The sequence below is a fragment of the Pimephales promelas genome, chromosome 18 (assembly GCF_988280905.1).
Source record: "Pimephales promelas chromosome 18, fPimPro1.hap1.1, whole genome shotgun sequence".
NCBI lineage: Eukaryota > Metazoa > Chordata > Actinopteri > Cypriniformes > Leuciscidae > Pimephales > Pimephales promelas.
This window is the reverse complement of record NC_142786.1, coordinates 7,687,891-7,710,000: the sequence shown is the minus strand read 5'-3', so window position 1 is coordinate 7,710,000 and position 22,110 is coordinate 7,687,891. Positions and strand designations below refer to the sequence as shown.

General features: G+C 39.1%; 2 protein-coding genes across 5 annotated transcripts in view; both read left to right on the top strand.

Moving 5' to 3' along the window:
- Positions 1-7,416, top strand: part of shisa7b (shisa family member 7) — a 21,622-nt gene extending 14,206 nt beyond the window's left edge. For all 3 annotated transcript variants that reach the window (XM_089122733.1, XM_089122732.1, XM_039652092.2), the window contains 2 exons: positions 1,173-1,358; positions 4,145-7,416. In XM_089122733.1, coding sequence (XP_088978859.1) covers positions 1,173-1,358; positions 4,145-4,971 — 1,013 coding nt within the window. In that variant the 3' untranslated portion in view covers positions 4,972-7,416. The remainder of the gene's footprint in view (positions 1-1,172; positions 1,359-4,144) is intronic.
- Positions 7,417-7,981: 565 nt separating this feature from the next.
- Positions 7,982-19,437, top strand: znf865 (zinc finger protein 865). 2 transcript variants are annotated; one of them, XM_039652076.2, is made up of 3 exons: positions 7,982-8,099; positions 9,281-9,389; positions 12,937-19,437. In XM_039652076.2, exon 3 carries the CDS (start codon positions 13,669-13,671, stop codon positions 18,172-18,174), a length of 4,506 nt encoding a protein of 1,501 aa, XP_039508010.2. In that variant the 5' UTR covers positions 7,982-8,099; positions 9,281-9,389; positions 12,937-13,668; the 3' UTR covers positions 18,175-19,437. The 2 variants fall into 2 exon arrangements, with proteins under 2 accessions (XP_039508010.2, XP_088978798.1); XM_089122672.1 differs by lacking the exon at positions 7,982-8,099 and adding an exon at positions 8,562-8,972.
- The last annotated feature ends 2,673 nt before the right edge of the window (positions 19,438-22,110 follow it).

Sequence of the window (22,110 nt, the reverse complement as noted above, 5' to 3'; positions counted from 1 at the left end):
TCTGTCTCTCTGTCTGTCTATCCTTTGTATGTCTGTCTGTCTGTTTGTCTATCCTATCTAACCTTTATCTGTCTGTCTATCTGTCTTTATATCTATCTATCTATCTATCTATCTATCTATCTATCTATCTATCTATCTATCTATCTATCTATCTATCTATCTGTCTGTCTGTCTGTCTGTCTGTCTGTCTGTCTGTCTGTCTGTCTGTCTGTCTATCTATTTGTCTGTCTGTCTATCTATCTGTCTCTCTGTCTGTCTGTCCTTTATCTATCTATCTATCTATCTATCTATCTATCTATCTATCTATCTATCTATCTATCTATCTATCTATCTATCTATCTATCTATCTATCTATCTGTGTGTCTTAAAAAAAGTAAAATGAATTTCTTTGAATTCATAGCTCACAAACCAGATAGATAGATATATTGTCTATGGTATTTGCATTTTCAGATGTTGTTTCCTATTATAACTATTGTTGTTGTTATTTTATGAGTGTTTGTTACCTTGAGGGTTGGTGTGGGGGGTTATAAAACCAAATAAGGAATTTTGTTCATCAATACATTTTGTATAATGTACATTGTCTTGTTATTCTGCATAGATAGATAGATAGTAATAGTATTAAAAACCATTTAACTTTTACTTTATGGGTCAAAATTGCACATATTGCATATGCCATGATGAATTAGGTTTAGTGATTAAAGAACCGGACTCTAACTGCAAGGTATTTAAGTTTGAATCTCAGCAAGGATGATCTATGAACTAGAGAATTGCTGAGTTCCCATGTGACCACTGTGTCCTTGACTACATTTAATCTGCAGTGCTTAAACCAAGGTTGCTCCAGGGGGACGTTCTCTGTAGTATGTGTACGGCAAATTACTGTAAGTAAAAAGTGTCTGTGGAACAAATTACTACATGAATAAGGATAGTATCATTACATGAGGATATTAAATTTAGAGGGAAAGTGAAGCGATGAACAGTAGTCTAGGCACACAAATGTTCCAATTGCATTGTGATTCTTAGACATCTTCCCGTCATTTAGAGAATCGGGGCAAAGCTTCTGTGTTCCAGTCACCAACAATTAGAGCCATATTCTACATTCGACCCAGATAGATATGCTTTGAACACATCGGTTGTTGGTATTTGTCTTATTCTTCTTTGTTCTCCACTCTTAGAGCGAGTTCAGCGCATGAACAACACCCAGTTGGCCTCCACAGGAACACTGATGTCCAGCAAGCACAATAATTCTGGCTTTCACCCCTCCTTCTCTCACTCCTTCCACAACCTTGCCCAGCTACCTCCATCATACGATACAGCCATGAAACCAGAGCTTAACCGCTACAGCTCCCTCAAGAGACTAGGTGAGTGAGTGTCTGAAAATGAGAGTGTGTGATTTCAAAGCTGCTACTACTCAGAGGGCCTCTGTGAGAGAGTGTAGCAAGGGGTCAACTATTACTTTTTTTTTTTTTTTAGGAAGGATGCTCTGTGGCATTGGATAGTTTTTGCACATATAATTTTATTATTTCAAATATTTCTATTGATCATATCCAGTCATATTCAATCACTGCCTGAAAACTATAATTGAAAGAATTTGGAAATGACTACAAGAAAGTTGACTTGCAGTAAAAAAATGGCTTTTTAAAAAGGGTTGAGATTGGCCGCTATTATACATAACAGAGTTTCTGCTAGAAAAAAATGGTGCCGGTCAGAGTAACCGGCAGAGGTTTTGTTGGACGAACATTTTGATGAAATGCCGGTCAAAAATCGCCAGGCTATGTAATCGGCAGGCTATGTAAAAAATGTCAGGCCATATAGAATACAACATGTTATACTTAGCCTAACTTTCAAATAGATGGGAAAAAAGATGAACGTCCGATTGGCGTCAATCAATCCCAATTGTTTTTTACAATGGTTTCACACACATTCACTTTTTGAAACATTGAGGTATATGGATGTACCTAATATAAACAAATAAAACATCTCCATTTAACTAGCAGATCATTAATTTAGTTCGCTATTAAAGAGATCTAGCGCTAAAATCTGTTGTTTTTGAAATCATGTCCGCTGCTATCAGTTGCTTGGACGACACGCTGCACGAGTTGCGCAATTTTCACTCGGACGCGCGTTTCAATCTATCATCATTGCGGAGACTCTCTATTCATTCTGGTGAAATCACAAAATAAAATGCACACAAACGTGTCCCTGCTTGATATAGGCTGCAACCACTGATGAACATAGGCTATTCAGTTTTGATGAGAGAGAAAAACGAGTGCGCGGATTAGTTTTTATTTTTTATTTTTTACATTTTATTCATTTAGCTGACGCTTTTATCCAAAGCGAATTAAATTTGCTATATATGTCAGAGGTCTCAAGACTCTGGAGCAACTAGGGGTTAAGTGTCTTGCTCAGGGACACATTGGGGTCTCTCACACCAAAGGCATGTGTCTTATCCACTGCGCCATCACCACCCCACTTATCTATAAAATGATTATAGATCCACTGATCTATAAAATTAGATGTTTCTGATTCACCATCGTCCGTCGCGTCTGGCCTCTGAAAAAAGCTTTTACGTCTAGTCTGCCTGGGCGTGGCCATATTTGAAACATTCGTTTCAAAACACGTTCGTTGTTTAGGTCTATATTACAGCCGTTTTAGGCGTGCTCTTTATTTGAAATGCAGCATGCGATGTTGTTTCATAACTTTCAAACGGTAGAGCCTGTTCCTTTATAACATAGCCAAAGGTCGGTGTATTTTTGCTTTATACATTTTAGGCTTATTCTCACATTCAGATTGTGTTAGGGGGGCGGGATGATTAGGCAATTTTAATTGGACAATTTGACCGGAGAGATTTAATTTTGTTGGACATTTATTTTTTTCCACAGCCAATGTCCGGTTATTACCAGACAACGGAAACCATGATACATACAGGGCTTAAAGGATTCCGGATCTCTGGCGTGCAGAAAAAAAATATAATTTTTGCTATATTTAGTGCAAACGCAGCATCCATTCTTTCTTTTAGCTAGGGTTATGACCATCCTCTTATTCTCGCAAATGCTTTAAACCACTTATGCACGACAAGACAAAAGAGAACGCGCAGTCAGTGAATGTCCTCACAGAAAGACGCACACCAGGATCGAGTTCTCTTTCGCGCTTGATGTCAGCAGCGACAGATCTTAAAGTGACAGGAGCCATTAATTCTGTATGTCAGTAAAGTGAACCTAAAGAACTAAGGGAACAGAGAAAATCACTAACTGCTCTTGAATAAATAACGCTTGTAGCTTTGATAAGGATTAATCTATGTTTCATTTATAATTTATGCAGTGCGGACTGTTTTATATCCTTATTCAATGTCTGTAGGATACAGGAAAATTACATTTATTATGCATTTAAGTGAGGATAGTTTTAAGTGGTGCCAGATAAGTCCGTCTGACCCCCCCACCCCAGATATTGATTAAAGATAAAGCATTAAATCAATTTAAAAATGTTGATTGTTCATTGTTTTTAAAAATATAAAAATATTTACATCAATATTAAAATACTAATAAAATTATTAAAATATATTTTTGAAAAAATTGTACATGAAGAAATTATTTTTTGTTAATTTCTGTTACTGCACTTCATTTTATTCTAAATGGTTTTAATTTACTGTATTTTATTTTTATCATAATTTTTATTTTTCATTATTTCTTATTTTTTATTCTAAACTGTTTTAATTATTCTGATTTCTTTTTTGGATTATTTTAATTTCTTCAATGTAAAGCACTTTGAATTGCCATTGTGTATGAAATGTGCTATATAAATAAACTTGCCTTGCCTTGCCTTTAATTTTAATGCCGTCCATTGTTAGTTTATCATACCTAATGCATGATTTAATATAAAAAAAGTGTTTGTGAGGTGTTATCAATCTGTTACAAATCTGCAACACAGTGTTTTTAAGTGTTTTTTTTAGCATTGCATAGCTGAATGCGAGTAACAAAAACACATTTGAATGTTACACCTTCATTAAATGTGGTCAACATCTGTCAAATACAACGGTGCATTGTTTTAATGCGGTCAAGTGCGATCTGATCACAAAAACGCATGTTGTGTGATATTTATTTATTTAACGCATGAGTGATATTTTTATTTTACATTTTCCTAACTACAGAAAAAAACCTGGATGACTATTCCGGATATTACACCTCCAAGCGAAGGCCAAACAACGCCCAGCCCAGCTTCCACTCCTCCCAGCACCACCTGCCCTGGGGCGGTGACTTCACACTGGGTGCCCGGGGAACCCTACCGCTAAACATGTCCCGCACGCGCATCCATGTGCCCAGTTCCACTCCCACCCCCAACCCCTACCCTTTACCCCAGACACAGTACAACCCCACCTTTGACACAATGAGTAAACCGCCTCGCCGGGTGATGTCCCAAGACCAGCTTCTGGCACTGGGGGAGGGGAACACTCTCTCACGCCTCTCCAAGAACCAGCAGCATCAGTATTACAAACCCATGACCACCAGCAAGAGCTCCAATACCCAGACTTTGCGCAAGTCTCACGAACGCCTCCTGGTGTCGCCAGACCGCCTGGAAGAGCGAATGATGGCCGATTATAGCGGGATGGTGTCCACCGTGTCCCGTCTCTCCTACCACCAGAAAGCGCAATCCCAGCAGAACGTGTGCATGACGCCCTCACTCGACCGCCATCACATGATCAAAATGAATTCGCACCCTACCTCCGGCCGCGAGCAAGACCACGCGGTCGCTGGGATGTCGTCGGGTCACGGGGCTGGGACTTTGGGGTGGGGGGACGTCCACAGCTCCGGAGGAGGGCCCGGACCGATGGCGCACAGCGCTCGCCGGATGGCCTTCGCCAACAAACGGCAGAACACCGTCGAACAGCTGCACTTCCTCCCCGGAGGAGGTGGGGGAGGGGGCGGGGGTGGAGGTCAGGCGCTGAGGACGGGGAGCAAGAACGAAGTAACCGTGTGAGCGCAAAAAGAGAGACGGAAGATGGTAAGGAGATGGATTAATGAAGTGTGATTGCGCAAGCCGAAGGAAGGGAAGGAAAAAAAGGCAGAAGACCGAAATGAGGAATGAAAAAGGAAGGAGATAAGAAGGTGGTCAGGAATGAGACCCATTTGAAGAGAATACACAGTGTATCAGAAATATGAGACTAAGTGATTCTGTAGATCCCTAAATTGTCATATCTCAACAAACAGAAAAGTGAAGAGGGACTCAGGTTTCCTCTGACGTGTGTGTAGCATATAGTGTCATGACGGCACCATTCAGACATGATCCGAGGAGACATAAAAGTCAAAAGTTTCATTAATAGAATAGGCCATTTTGTTCTCTAGTTAGTGCATTCCAACTAATGTAAAAGCCAATTGGTTTAGGGGTTACTTTTTTTCTGAATCCAATGACAGCAGTTGACCTTGCCTCAGAGTTTGCCAAAGTGTCATTCTCAAAGAGGTGTAGGTGTGTGTCACCGTCATCAGTAAAATAAGAGACCAATGAGATGTACTGGATGAAACTGACAAATGTCCAATAGTGTCATGAATTACCTCATGGAAACTATGATTTGACCGTTCTCGGATCAGATTTGACTTGACTTGGGAATGGATTGTGACTTGCCATCAAGCGCAGAAAATGCTGGTACGTAAATCGTCGGAGAGAAGAACTTGGAACTTGAAAAACGTCACTCGTTTCGTGACCTGACTCTTTAGTCTGCACTGTTAATATGAGTCCAAATGCCATCAGCCATATTAGAGCTTATTCATATGGAATACAATGGAGGAAAACATTTTCATTGGGAAACGGGTGTTATATTGTTGATCAGAGATTTTTAGCCTATTATACTCAAGACTGTGAATCAAAGTTGACATGAATACTTTTTTGCATTGTGGATAACATTTTGGCTGTTTTATAATATAATCAAAAGGCTGTCAGATTGATGGGTAAATCAGGTCATACTATCTGAACTGGACAGACATTTGGTAACCGATGTCAGCCATTCAAAACTGATAGAAGTCATGCTTCTTTCTTGCATGTTTGACCAGTCAGAGAATAGCTTCGTATGCCGGCATCAGACGTTCCGGAGTCGTTACGGTTGTTCTGTTAAGATTTAATCATGGGCATGCAGTATGTCAAACAAGACCGCATAGTCTTCACACTTAATTTGCAACTCAAGCTGTTGTATTGAGGGGGACAGGGGAAAGGGTTTAGTTATACAATGGACAATTTAATCCAAGGGCTATTCTGAAACTTCTTCATGTGTGTCTGTGCTTCCGTGCTCTTACAGCTTTTTATCTTTCCAGTGGCACGGCTGTGCGGAACATTGAGGCTACATGCCAATGAGTGTACAAAACAGAAAAATAGAACAAAATCTGCAAAGCTAATTCAACACTCTGTGTCACACTAAGATGCATTATTATCTAACCGATGAGTTAGGATTTAGGAGTAAAAGCTGTCTTGTTTATCTATATTATATTCAAGTAAAATGTCTTTTTGTTAGCGATTTCTGTGTGTTTTTCAGCTGTCTCCACATCAAATGGACACTGTTGTGGTGGAATGTCTGAGAACGACCTGGCTGAGCAAGATTATTGGGCCATAATATAGTATTTTAGACCACACTGCAATGTTTAAGCTTTTATTAACTTGTTAATAAAACTGAAGTTAAATATGTTGAAAAGGAAAAAAAAATTTTTAATTGAATCCCGAATGTTCAAATATGTACACATGCCAATTTACGTGCATATATATAAATATATATAATCATCGATATTATTCATATTATTGATTATTATCATTGTTTTGTTTGATTTTTTTTTCTGTGACTTTAGAAATTGTTTTTATTCCTGTTTTCTGTTTATATTTGAGTTTATTGTGGATTCTAACCTTTGTAACTCAACAAAAAAGCAGATGCAATCATAGTGAAAAGACAAAACGCATGAAGATGTCAAAGCCAGTGTTGATGATGTCATATTGCTGACTTCTGATGTCAAGGTGTGTATGTGTCCAGTTTGTGTGTCTGTATTTGTGTGCTTGTGTGTATTTCAGTGTCTATTTTGGAATGCTTTATCTCGCATTTTATCTGACTTTTGCTTTGTGTGAAATCAGAGAATGTGCATTTCAGAAAACCCAAAATATAATTTTATTTTTTAAGTGAGTGTCTCTTTGAATGCAAAAATAAACAAATCATTAAAAAAAATGCTGCATTCACCAAAGTTATGAAAAATAGAATAAACAACCACAAGTTTTTTTCCCAGTATTATTTCTTTTCTTTTCTTCTTCTTTTAGATATTTTTCTTGCCATGGAATACATAAACCTTGTTGTAAATTTTATGGGGGGAAATGCCACAATGCCATGCATAAAATATCTACAGCAAAAACTTTCATTTTTATTTTTTAAATAAAATTCTCGCCATTAAGAAAGAAGTTGTTTTCTGGAGATTGACACGTGTTCTTTTTTTCTCATGAATAATGAAATATGTTGGTTGGTTTTTACAAGTATGTTTTTAAATCTCAATATATATGGTGTGCTGAGTATTTTTAGCCACTCTTGTATTAGTCTAATGTCTAATTGTCTTTTTACATTGGCAAAACAACCAGTGGATGCAACTTGCTTATCTACTTTTGACTAGTGTAGAATGCTTTGGATTAACAATGAAAAATAAGAGAATTAATTAATAATAATATTAATGTAATTGCTGATGTAATCTAAGAAATTGTTTCCCCACATTTACATTCCCATAAATCTCTACAACTTACCATTATCCTGCATTCATTATTATTTTCATTTTCTTTATATATATATATATATATATATATATATATATATATATATATATATATATATGTTATATATAAAGAATGATATAATCTAAAATGGGACGTTTCAGGTTCTTAAATGGTTCCTAAGGGAGACAGACGAGCCATCACCGGAATTCGCCATTTTGAGGGGCAGGGTGGGCGAGGACCTTATGTTCTGGTAGGGTGGCGAGGGGGGGGGGAGACGGCGGCGGCGGCATGTTGGTAAAATGGCTTCAGAGAGGTGCTGTGCACGGCAATCCTTTCTAAAATATATGTGCAGTCCAAAGTGCTCCGCTCGCCCTCTCAAGGTGAAATAATTGTTCTAATTACTTTGGCTCGCATATGTGTGGAACAGCTGTTCTGACTGGCTATTTTGTATCAGTGAGCGCAGCTCGAGAGAGATAGTCAGAGAGATGAAATGTGATGTTTTTAAGTCTCGCGCGGCACCTCGTGAAGTGTGTGCTTTGACAATGTGTTACTACGTCACAGAAGTAACATATTTAGAACGCGCCATTTATTGTTGTTCTTTTGGCACTGTATTCCTAAACCGTTAATAACATGACGGGACTACGAATGCCACAAACATTACACCATTAAGAGTGTTTTGCTAAAATTACACGCCATTACACTGTCATCCTAGCTCAAATACATAATAGAATGAACCTGTGAATGAAAAAAAAAAACCTTTCTTTGACCCCACTAACATTACTGGTTTCAGTGTGCTAAGCAGGACAATGTCGGACGTTTTAACATGTAACACCACCCGGAACTTATATCACTGCCCGGAAACGACCACTGTGAGGCGAACAGAAGTACCCGAAGGAAGACGGGGGCACTAAAAATTGACACGGGGCGGAAAATATTTGGCCGACCATAATCCGCAAAAAAAAATTAAGCGGAAAACGGACGGGAAGAGCAGTTTCGGTCGAAATTCTACGACGAAAATGATATCGCGTGAGGATGAACGTTAGCGAGCGCAGCCAGCGGAAATTGGGGTTTGTTTAACGGATCGAAAGCGATGGAGAGGCCTGCGAGAGTGTTTTTCCACGGGATGGGGAAAAATGACCTGCTAACCTGAAATCGGATACCGCCTTTGTGCACATCTACGCTTTCGGCGCCCTTTTTAGCATTATTATTTTCACGCTTTGCTCTTCAAGAGGACTTTCTCCGTTCACGAGCAGGTGTGATAACAAAGCTTTTGAATGCATTCTGTTGCGATGTAAAAGGGTACGACGTCTTTATTTAGCTAGCTAAGAGGCTAGCAGAGTGAAGTGGGCTTATAGCCTGAATTCATATGACGGGCTGTCTGCACTCACAGTCACTTTCTTGTTTATGTTTTCGTTTTTCTGTCATGTAGTTGGCACCTACGCAACGAGTAGCATACGGATATTTATGCTAAATTCGTGCATGATAACGCTAAATTGTTTGTGAATTTAACATGTCTGATTTTGCTCTAATTTTTATTTTGAAACTTTTTGTTCTGCCATAGAGGGATGTGATTGAAAAGGGGAATTCGGCTCTCCCCTCTCCCTCATCCCCTTCACAGTCAACACAAACATCCCGGATCAGCGCTTTTCTTTCAACCTGCAGAGGCTTTGGTAAGTTTAATTTAAATCCTACACTGGAGTTTAATTGTAACCGCATGCAGATTTTGTCAATGATGATGTTGACATGGTGTCGTCATTTGATTTTCTTTGGTGAGCACAGGTTTCACTCTCAGTGTATCCGAGTAACGTATTGTTTTCTCCACATGCGTTTTCTGGTTAAGAGTTATTTTTGTTTACATCAGTGTTTTAGTTGCATGTAATTTACTTAGACAGGTATAAAGGACTTGATTTTGACAGTTTTGGGGATTTAATTTGTGCAGATATCAGAATTTGATTGTAAAGGCCGTTTGTATCGGATTGTGTGGATGAACGTTTTGACTGGTGTGGTTATAACGTTAACGTTATTTAAGTATTTACGCCGGTAACGCTTTACAATAAGGTTTTATTAGTTAACTAGAACTAAGAAATAATTCTTACTTCATGTCTATTCAATCAATATTAATTTCAACATTTACTAATACATTAATAAAATCAAAAGCTGTATTGGTTAACATTAACAAAGATAATCACTTTAACTAATGTGCTCATTGTTAGTTGACACATTAACTAATGTTAACAAATCAGACCTTATTGTAAAGTGTTACAGTATGTATTTGTCTAGCTGTCTTTAAAAAACACACACACAAAAAAAATATTATTCAAGGTAAATGTAGACAAATTCGGTCACTTTTGTCAGCAATTAGTTTGTTTGTCTATTGAAAAGGTGCTGTACAAGTGTTAATCTGTGTGATTTTTTTTTTTTTAATACATTGAATAAAACAACCCGTGGTCAAATAGTTTCAGCTCAGTTTTGACATATAAGGACTTGATTTTGATAGATATTAATATGATTGGAGTGTGTGAATGTGAACCGTTTACTTGCCTGGTTCTTAATCCGGTTAAGTCATGAATAGTAATTAAATAAATGAATATAAAGTTGCTTAGAATAATTTTAGATTTTATCTTAAAGCATGCATATTTGACAACATGATGCACAGTTCTTCGCAGGCCTAAATGCACCTGATATCCTTATTCTGATTTTAAACTGGTAACGTGTAATTTGGTTTAGCCCTCAGACAGCAAGCATTATGGTTTGGTCAGTATTATTATTAGGGCTGGAACTAACGATTATTGCTTTTCTTTTAATCGATTAATCCAAAAATCTAACAATAAATTTTCCCTCATGGTAATCTATCCATTTTTTTCATTTTCATTAATCCTTTCGTTAATTTACCAATAAATAATAACTGCAACTATATATTCATTTTTACCTATAATGATATTATTAATCACAAAAGATACGGTTGATGCAATCTAAGCTTAATTAGGAAAGTTGATTATAGGGCCCTTTGAAATCCATTTAGGTTTTTTCTAAATTCCGTCTTTTTCTCCATTTAAATTTTTCTGAACTCAATTTTAATGCTTAAATTATTAACCCAAAGCAAAAAAGAATTAGTGCCCTATGAAATCTATTTTATTTTATCTCAAAATCCGTTTTTTTTTTTTTTTTTTTTTTTTTTTACAAAACTCTGTTTTCCATTTAATTTTTTTATGGATTCCATTGTAATGGTTTAATAACATTCTAATAAAGAAGCATGTCTAATCAGTTAAATTCATAAAAACAACATTTATTTATTTATTTGTTTGTTTACATTATAGGGTCCTATGAGATCTCAAATTAAAATTAAACCTTTTTTTTTTTCAAACAAAGTGCTGCACAACAGAGGTTTACTGTTCAAATAAAAACATGGAAGAAAAATGTATTATTCCTTAAAGTAAAGTTTTAATAATAATTTATTATTACTACTACATTACGATATATAAGACATTGTACTGTATTGTAGTAATATAGTATGTAAAAAATTTCAAGTTAAACTGGGAATTCTGTTTTGTGAGTTGCCGTGATGACCTTAAAGTTTCTGCATGTTTATGATATGATTATAGTTTTTCTCAAATTAAATGGTAAAATGCTCATGAAGTTCATATTTTTAAGGCAGACTGAAAACACCGTGAGTGTATATGTGTATTAGATGAAACTGCACATCTGCACCATTCATTCACTAAGAGACACAGAATGCAGGATTTGATTTAAGCGGTTTGATTTAAGTTTACTGACAAGCTTAGACAAATTCCGTGATTCCGTATTATACAGAATTTTTATCACTGAATTCTTTGATTTTGTCCACGTTTTCCAAATTGCAGAAATTGTGGGGACCTATGTTATTATTAATGTTGTTCATTGAGTTGCATACTCTGAAGTTAAATATTATCAACGGCGCTTTACTACCACGTTAATTCTTAACCAAACACATCTCTATTTGAGATAAATCCAATATTTATAAACAAAATAAACACAATTTTAACTTAAAATTGCACAAAAGGCTGCAAATGCTCAAGCGAACTTAGTCATGAAGGTGTAACTACATTGTGGATGCGCTCTTCCCGTAACAACGCTCTAAAACCTGCGTACAAAGAGTTCACAACATTCTTTTACTGTAGTGTTTTGCGTTATAATTTTATGTAGCCTAGCCTATGAGACAGACTTAAGCTGCACATGTTGCTCTCAACTGTATTTTCCTTTTCAAGTGATTCCAGTCATAATTCAAGCAAAGCAGAATCATGGCGAACAGTGAGCATCTGAAGTGTCTCGGTTGAAGGAAATTATCCATTATTTATCGGCTTTAATATCTTTAATATATCAATTCAGATTTTATGATTGAGTCGATAACATCATAAAATTAACATATTTGGCCGATGCTGATACATTGGCCAATAAATCTCATGTCCCTACTTTTTGGAAGTGATCTCGATGTCGAAAGGTATTCTAGTTTACCTGAAATTACTCTATTTGATCATTTGTTTATTTATTCAAATAAAATCAGGTAAATTGGGCATTTTTTTAACAGCCATTGCAATATTAAAAGACAAGTGTCTAAAGTTAACTTACATGACGTTATTTATTTATTTATTAACTTGCAAAAGTGTTAAATTTATGCTTTCTTTTTACTTTGATATAAGGATTTACATTTACATGTATTCATTTAGCTGATGCCTTTATCCAAAGCGACTTACAATTGCTATATAGGTCAGAGGTCGCACGCCTCTGGAGCAACTAGGGGTTAAGTGTCTTGCCCAGGGACACATTTGTGTCTCACAGTGGATTTGAACCCGGGTCTCTCACACCAAAGGCATGTGTCTTATCCACTGCGCCATCACCACCCCTTTAAAATTGACACTCAAGTCTATCACTCTGAATTGAAATTTCATCACCGCAGGTCATTTATGCAAAAGTAATTATTAAAGTTAAATATTACTGTTCAAAAGTACTAAATTAACGTTGGGTTAGGCTAATGCTGTAAAAAATAGTGGGGGGGGGGGGTTGACTTTTTTTGGTTTAAGGTTATGCTGTGCCTTAGCTTTGTGAGTCATTGCTTCTCATGTCTTGATTGGACCACCTTTTGTTTTGAAATTTAGATCCTTTGATTGAAAGCCTTACTAATTTTGATCTCTCTCTCTCTCTCTCTCTCTCTCTCTCTCTCTCTCTCTCTTTTTTTTTAAGGACTAACAGGGTGCCCACAGAAGAAAGGAGAAGAACTACTTGGTCATACCACTGTGCTGTGTTTGTGGTCTTCCAGCTGAGGTGTTAAAGACAAAGGTTGAATAGACTCTGTGGACTATCTAACATTCTACCTTTTAACTCCCGACTTGGATGATTGAAAGTTGCTCACCACAGTTTTCTCTTTAAATGAGGACATTTCTGAGAAGTCACAAAGTGGAACAATTTTATTCAGAACTTGTCAAAGGAATACACAAATAGCAAGGCAGACAGACATTCCCTCATCGCTTCTGTTTTAAATGGCTTTCAACACTAAAGGATTTGCTTTTTAGTGATAAACACATTTTGTAAAAACATATTTCATATGGTAGTATTAGACATGTTTTTACTGTTTTAACTGTAGAAATAGTAATTTGGAAGACCAACGCAGACGTGATTATTGCATGATATTGTAAACCAACTTTTTTCTTATTTATAGATTATTATTTAATCCAAGACTTCCAGACTTTTCTCACATATAGTCAAAACTCTGTTTGTTTGGGATGGACAGTCACAACATCAAATTACTCCCACAAAGACATTGCTTTCTAAAAACTGGAGCTGCTAGCAGATTACTTTAAAACTTTATATTGATTGTTAGTGGCCCTAGTGTCTTTTAGGTTAGATTACTTTGCTGCAGTACCAGGTGAACAGGGATTAAAAATCCTAAAAACGCCCCTCAACAGTGAGGGGGAGATGTTTCAGTTTGGAAAGTACCCTATGGACATTTTAGAAATGCTTAGTGGACACCAGGCTCACCAGTTCAAAGGACTGGGGCTGGAAAGACAACTTCAGCACCAACAACAGGTCCAACTTCAGCACCAGCAGCAGCTTCAACAGCAGCAGCAACAACAAAGTGAGGCATCTGGTGGCCTCCTGTCTGGCCTTGGACTTGGTTCCCTTCAAGGATCTAGAAGTAATGCATTTGCAGATTCTTCATCATTATTTGCCAAAATGAGTGCGCCCCCTCCACCTCTTCCACAACAAACTCAGTCCACATCATCACAAAGCACACGCAAATCAAGCAAGATGAGCAGCGGCAGTGGGAGTGGCAGTTCTGCCTCTGGCTATCCACAGTTTCTTCGCACATTTCACCCTGCTGAGGCTGCGCTAGCCCAGGAGCAGCTTCACTCAGGAATGGGACGTTTTGATTTTTCTGGAGGAAGTACTGGAGGAGTTGTAACATCTGCGCCACCACCACCCCCCTTGCATCCTGGTCTCTCCGTTCCCCAGCCATCTCCTGGACCATCCTCATCATCCCCCTCCCCTTCGAGTTCAACCACCACTTCTAATAATCCACCCAGCAGTAGCAGCTCAGTGGCTGGATTAGTCGGAGCCCAGTCTGATGCAAGAAGTTTACACCAGCAGTTCAGCTGCATGCTCGCTGCAAACCAATACCTGTTTTCTGGAGTGCCCACAAATGCCAGTTTGGAACAGTTTCTAGTTCAGCAGGGTCCCCATAATCATCTAGGTCTTGCAGATTCGAATACAGGTCTTGCTCCTCCTCCTGCCCTTCATCCTTCCCACACCCATGGCCATCCAACTCCCCAGCCCCAACAACAGCAGCAGCAGCTGCCACCTCATGCGTTGTCCCACCCTCACAGCCATGCCCATCCACACCACCCTCTACACCCTGCCCCCCAACCATCACCACTTGGTGGTTTTGATTTCCAAGGTATTCCTGTTCTTTCGTCTAATCAACTGGCTTCCCTAATGCAACAAGAAGCAGGCCTGCCTTTGCCACTCCCACTCCATCTCTCCATACCAAAAGATGATGGCAAAGGAGATAGTGGATCTGGGGCTGGAGGAAGTGGAGGTAGTGGCAGCAGGAGAAAGAAAGCCATGGCTGGCTACCTGCCCCAGAGGAAGGCAGAAGGTAACAGTAGCAGCAGTACCAGCAGTGCTAACTGTCATGGCAGCTCTGGGGCACATGGTCATGATGGGTCCTCTGGTCTTGTGGGAGGAGGTGGAGGGGTTGGAATGAGGGGTCTTGGTGGTGACCCCTCCTCCATCCTCTCCTCATCAACACCATCCTCCTCTTCTTCAACTGTCTCCTCCTCTTCTTCCTCTGCCCCATCTTCAAACTCTGCTTCTGTGCTGGTATCAAATATCTCTCAAAACCCCAAAACTGAAAATCAGCAATCAATGACTCCCAATATCGCACAGCCTGAGCAAGAACCTCTCTTTCATTGTGGAGAGTGCGGCAAGTCTTTTAACCACCTCCCAAGCCTTCGTCGACACATACGCTGCCATGAAGAAGATGGCAGTCGTCCCAACAGCAGCACAAACCCGAGCCATCAGCATCAGTCAGATCTCCCCCACTCAACACAAGATGGAATTTCTCAAAATGCTCACCACCAGCATGAAAATCCAGACCCCATGTCTTCCGCTTGCTCAAGTCCAGATAAGTCATACTGTTGCAATGAATGTGGAAAGGGGTTCAAGAAGAGAGGACACCTGCTTCAACATGGCATTATCCATTCTGGAGCTCGTCCATATGCCTGCTCTGTTTGTGAGCGTTCGTTCAACCGCAGAGAGTCTCTCACTCGGCATGAGAAAATTCACGAAGAGAAGCCCTACCGCTGCCCTGCTTGTGGCCGTTGCTTTAGAGAGAGTACTTCTTTGCTTAACCACGCTGCATCAGGTGACTGTGGCAAGCCAGGGAGGAGGTCTAGAAGCAGTGATGGTAGCTCAATAGGTTCAGTAGAGGGCAAAGTTGAAAGTGATTTTTCTGGTGGACAAATGACTGACTCGAAAGAATTAGTATTTTGCAAGAATGAGGACAGCACAGCAGGGATGTCCTGTGACAGTCTGTATTCACAAGGAAGAAGTGCTAATCAAAATCCTGTGGGCAAAACTGAAGAAAAGTATAACCCTGAGTATTCAAGAGATCCTTACCAAACGTCATACAGGGTTGATGACTACCGTCGTCAACAGGGCAACCCATCATCCTACTCTGGAGACTCCTGTAGCAACAGTATGTCAAGTCCGGCGCTCAGAAAAGCTCCTTTAGCCCCAACACTTCATCCACACCCTCAAAATCAGCAGCACCATCACCAACAGCAATCTCATCTTCCTCTCTCCTCTCTTTTGGATGACTCTGAAGATGAAGTCACCAGTAGTGCCATGTCTGCCATTGCTGCAGCTGCTGCCGCCTCTGTTTTGCCTGCTGAAATGAATAGTACTGGGGGACGAGAGGAACGGAGAGACATTATTGGAGGTCTGTTAGGAGGGCTTGGCTTCGGGTCTATGGGTGCCTCTTCGTCTACATCTACAGGAAATGGTGGGAACGAAGAATGCCTGAGTGGTTCAATGATACCTTTATCTCACCCTACCCAACAGCAACCTAATTCACAGAATGCCAACAATCCTAATGCCAAACCCAAGAGGCCACGGAAGCCCAGGCAGAAAAGAGAGCCGAGACCTGGTGGGGCTCCAGGAGAAGGAGTAAAACGTCGGAGAAGCAATCAGAGCGGTGCTGCTGGAGATGGTTCTGAAAGGCCTTATTTATGCACTGTTTGTGGACGGGGCTTTAGTAGACGTGAGACCTTGCGTCGGCACGAACGTGTGCATACAGGGGAAAAGCCATTTCATTGTGACATCTGTGGTAAAGACTTCCGAGAGCCGTTTCATCTTACCAAACATCAGACTGTTCACTCGGGGGAGAAGAACTACAAATGTACCCTTTGTGGAAAAGATTTTGGATATGCACAGAGTCTAAAAAGGCATGAAAAACTGCATCTACGGGGAGATTTCAAGCCGAGGCGAAGTAAAACCAAATCTGCTGCAAATCAAGGGGGGCCTGCTAATCAAGACCAATCTGATCAAACCAATCAAACTAATCAAACCAACCCTGGCGCTTATTACTCCTATTCTCAGGATAAAGTTCAAGGATCCAATGCTAACACAAGCAACCAACCCCCTCCTAAACTATATACATGTGAGATTTGCTGGAAATCCTTCCGCCATCACTTCCACCTAACTGCCCATCACCAAGCCATTCATGAACATGGTGGGGAGAAACTGTTTTCATGTGAAGTGTGCGGGAAGGCATTTTCTTACTCCAACAGCCTGACCAGACATAGATTATCTCAACACGGTTTGACTCGTACTGGGCCAACAACACAACCAACAGGAAGTGAATCTATTGGAACTGCCCCATCTGTTTCTGAGAGTGAGGCTGCAACCAATGCACTCCTTCATATAACACCTGAAAGTGGAAGTCATGGAGTACAACAGCCCCATTCAACCATCGCTCACACACAGCACCCTCAGCCTGCTGGTTATTCTCCTCTCTTTTACACTCCAGAGTCAGGACATCACAGTTCAAATGTCAACTCACACCCCCAACATCTGCACTACTCAAACCCCACTATGGGTCCCCTCCAGCTTCAACAGCCAATCAGCGGGAAACAGCTAATTTATTCAGGGTTACCAGGTAACACCCTTCATTCCACTCCACCTCATATCCACATTTCGCCACCCCAGCACTCTCATCACCACCAGCAACAGCAGCACCCTTTCTCAATGCAGTCTCCACATCTACAGCAAAGCCCTCAGGCCCAGGGAGATACCACACAAAGGAAGAAAAAAAAAAGAAAGAAAAAATATAAACTGGCTAGTAGCATGCAGTTGATGACTGGATTCAGTGCTTATGAAATTGCTAGGAGGCGTTTGTATTTAAAACGAAAGAAGTGCAGGCTTCAGCAGCAGCTAAAGCGAAAGAAGTGGATAGCTCAGCTGAAATGGGCCAAGTTTACTGGAGGAGGGCTTGGTTTAAATGTAGGTGGAAGCACATGGCGTGCAGGGCGGTTAAGGTTTAGAGGCCTCCGGTCTCTCATCGTCCCCTTAAAGTCATATTCTTGCCCTGTCTGTCCCTTTACCACTTTTTCAAGCCACATAATTCTTTCAGTGCACCGTGTAACCAGGCATCCACCAAGAAAACATGGCCGTCAGACTCGCCTGCGCTGCATAGTCTGTGGGAAACGTTCTCGAAGGCTACTGACAGCTCTCCGTCATCGGGCCCACCACCTCTCTCAAGGGGTGTTCTCTTGCTCTCGATGTCCCTCTAGATTCTGGAACGGAAGCCTCCTGCAGCGCCACAAATTTGCTTGTCGGCGTGTCAGTAGAGGAATCAGAATGTCAATAAAGACAGAGGACCAGATTGAAAGATCAACAGTTGTGACAGGGTACAGGCACTAAGTAAACTGACATCTAAAAAAAAAAAGTACAGGGATAACATGGAAATAGGCATAGAGGATTTTCATGGAAATTGCCACACATTCGACTCCTTAAACGTGGTCAGACTATAACCAAGGGAGTGCCTCTTAAAAATAAAAGACTCAGTTGTTGTGAAAACAAGCCTGTACCTAAAGAACCATCCATTACAGACATGGATCTCTAACACGGTTTCTCCAAAGGGGAAGAATATTCTAGATTATGGAACTGTTTTTGGTAGCACCTTTGTTGTAATGGTAGCATCTCTATCCTCTAAAAATGCATTCATTATGTATTTTCGTAACTTTATTTGTGCTGCAATGATGGATGCATACCAGTGAAAGTGAACTAATTTGAACAGTAACAATCTATTCTTTAAACTAGTTTCCCCCCAGTACTCTGAGCTTAACGGTATAGCCCTTGTTTACGCTCAAATATACGTAGCTTTTTTGTTCATTGTGGTGTTGCGTTTTGTTTTCCACCTTTCGCTGTCTTCATGTTAAAATGCAAATGTTTGACCTGCAACTGAAAGTTACTGGTTTTGGGAAGAGGATCAAGTACATAATGTGTGTATTCCCTATGAACAACCTCAATTATATGACACTCCAGGTTGAATTCAACAGTGTCTCAAAGAGGACTCTGTCAAAATGTGCAAAATATTCTACAGAGTCGATGAGAAGGGGACAGAATGGTGTTGTTAATGCCATGTTCCTGTGTTTAATGTCATCTGTTCTTTTGTTTTGTTTTTAAAGAAATATGTAAAGAAACCTTTGCAGGTGTTTCTATGGCAAGTGTTAATGTCTTTGGTTGCGAGATTGGCTTGGGGGTGAGAGGAATAGCCAATCTGTACTGTACAATGCGTATTATATTTTATTATGTAACAGTTTTTCTTTTTTATTATTCAAAATATATGTTTTTTTTAATCATTTTTACTATTTTAGGGGTGGGTGGGTATGTGGCAGGGCCTGTCATTGTAAGATGTGGGGAATATATGTGTCGGTGTGAATTCTTTTTTTTTTTTTTTTTTCGTTCCCTGCCCCTTTGATCTGTTTAACCCAAACCACAGTTTAGCCCAGCTTACCCAACACTATTGTATTCATTCTCAATACTTTTACTTAGCTCTACTGTCCCAATGTTTTCCTCAGTAAACTAAAGTACAAAATATAAATACTAAACAACTGTTTTCTTTTTCTGAGTCAACAGATATGTTGAGTTTCTCAGAAAGCAAATAAAAAGATAGGAAATGTACAGTTTTTGTTCGACTACGTTGTATTTCCTTTTGAATGTTTATGGGAAGCAGAGCTCTTCCTCTTTGTGGCGGTGAGCAGATTGGATTATTTGGTTATTTATGGCATGTAGGTTAAATGATTTATAAACATCAAAAGAAAGGATACAACCAGGTGTTACGCATCTGGTGCCATGGCGCTGTGTTCAGTGGGATGGTGCTGTTTTGCTGTTTACAGCTCATATGTGTTGGCACATGCCCTATGCAGTGCTACACACTATTAGTGTTGGGGGGAAGAATGCCTTTAAGGGTACTTTGATTTGGTGTGTCAGAGGAACACAACCGTCTGTTCACTTATCTTTCTCTCAGTGTCTCCAAGCAAAAGTTTAATGAGTTCAATACAGGACATCATCTCACATGGCCTAATGGAAATTAACATGAAACTGCAAGTTGCAAATGATGTACTCTAGGTGGCAGTAATGTTCTCTGTGTGGCTGTGGCCTCAGAAATCAAATCAACTTGATTGGCCTCACAAGGCTTGTACAGTGCAGATTGTCCAACACATCATGCACAATACCAGTGATTGTTTTTTTTTCTTTCTTTTTTTTTCTTCCTGCCAGGGCTATGCGTATTGTACAATTGTTTCAACTTCTGTTGTTACATTACTTACTTTGTAAATATTAGGAATTTTCTGATTTAAATTCACTGTAACAGTCTCATGTTTTGTTTTAGAACTTTTCTGCTTTAAAGTGAAAATCCATACAGTTTTCATACAGAAACTGTATGAAATTTATCTGGATTTATCTAAATTTTCAGGAAAATCTGTGATTTACTGCCCTGAAAATATATCTATTTAAAAGTTGTTTTCTTTTTTTTTGCTCTGCTCAGTTTTTTACCATTTAGGTCCTTGTGAACGCTTGAATGAAGTTAAACTTCCTTGTAAGACAACGTGAAAAAGTCTACACGCAGAGCAGTAAGTAGAATAATTTAAATCACTTAATTTAAAATATTGGTACATGCCGATGCCATATAAATAGAATTCCACCCCAATATATATATTTTTAAAAAATAATTTCGTAACATTTTCAGTGTGATAACTGAATCAGAAACACTGATAAGGTGTTCTGGACCTTTTAAATAGGGACATTTTAAAATAAATAAGGAATAAGGACCTTTTAACATTTACTCATGAGGGGTAATTTCTAGCCAGTGACATTTTGAGCCGAGTATAACTAGGAAAAATGTATATACATTACAGACTTTGCCAAGCTTTATAAACGGTTTTAGGTTGACTTTACCAGGACTAAAAATCACAATTTCAGAATTCTCTGATATTTCTGTTTTCCATGACCATGTGAATCCTAAATAAAGAAAGGCTTTAAAGCCATGGAAATTCACTTGTCAAAAGGTATGTGATCCATCCATATTTGTCATTTAAAGGAGTAGTTAATTTTTTAAAAAAAGCTTTTGCTGATAATTTACTCACCCCCATGTCATCCAAGATATCCATGTCATTCTTTCTTCAGTCGAAAAGAAATTAAGGTTTTTGATGAAAACATTCCAGGATTTTTCTCCATATAATGGACTTCAATGGAAACCAAACGGTTCAAGGTCCAAATGACAGTTTCAGTGCAAACTGTTCAAAGGGCATTAAACGATTTCAGATGATGAATAAGGGTCTTATCAAGCGAAATGATCGCTCAATTAAAAAAAAAAAATAACAAAATTTAGGTTTTATAAGATCAAATGGTCGCCTTGCTCTGTTCTGTGATGCACGTTCGGGACTCTCCTATTTGAACTCGTTCATCAAAATGAACAAATCATTTCCCGAGTAATCTATCATTTCGTTCGTTGAATGAACCAAATACGAAAAAAAGATTCGTTCAATTTGATAAACGAGTTTCGAACAGGAGAGTCACGAATGTGCATCACGTCTTTTGGACCTTGAACCGTTTGGTTCCCATTGAAGTCCATTATGTGGAGAAAAATCCTGGAATGTTTTCATCAAAAACCTTAATTTCTTTTCGACTGAAGAAAGAATGACATGGATATCTTGGATGACATGGGGATGAGTAAATTATGAGCAAAAGTTGTTTTTTTTTGTTTTTTTAAAGTGAACTACTCCTTTAAGTAACAAGCATGTTTATTATGCAGTTGAACAATCAGTCAAATATTGTTAAATTGGTTCATCTAAGGTTATTTCCATTAGTTCAAATTGGCTTCATTCATATACACACAAAAAGTTCTTTATAATGCATTGCTTCTTCCTCTTCTCTGCACACAGTTTAAAGATCTGATGTTTTAATTTTATTTCAAAAGTGCATAATCGCAATTTCTCCCTTTAAATGGTGCATAATAACCCTATCAATTATGTAGACAAAAAAAACTTCTATTAGTATGCATGACAATCCCTGTGGATGGAACCTCCTTCGAATTTGTTTTCATTTTTAAACGCGCAAAGTCAGATTCCATTTGATCTCTGCTTCTGACAAGAGTTGCCGGCTCTAATCCACAAAGATCTCGCCAATTCGTCTTTGCATGTTGTTGTACACTCATCTCACGCGGCACTAGCATGGGGAAAACTCTGGGAGGAGCGACTGACCTAGTTTTGTCCAATTGGATCCCGCGAAGGGCAGATACTGACCTACTTTAAGCCAATCGCGTGAAGGAGAGGCCGCCGGTAGGCAGCGATCGCG

Coding starts and splice junctions, on each gene's coding strand:
- znf865 (XM_039652076.2), top strand. CDS start 13,669: ATGTTTCAGTTTGGAAAGTACCCTATGGACATTTTAGAAATGCTTAGT.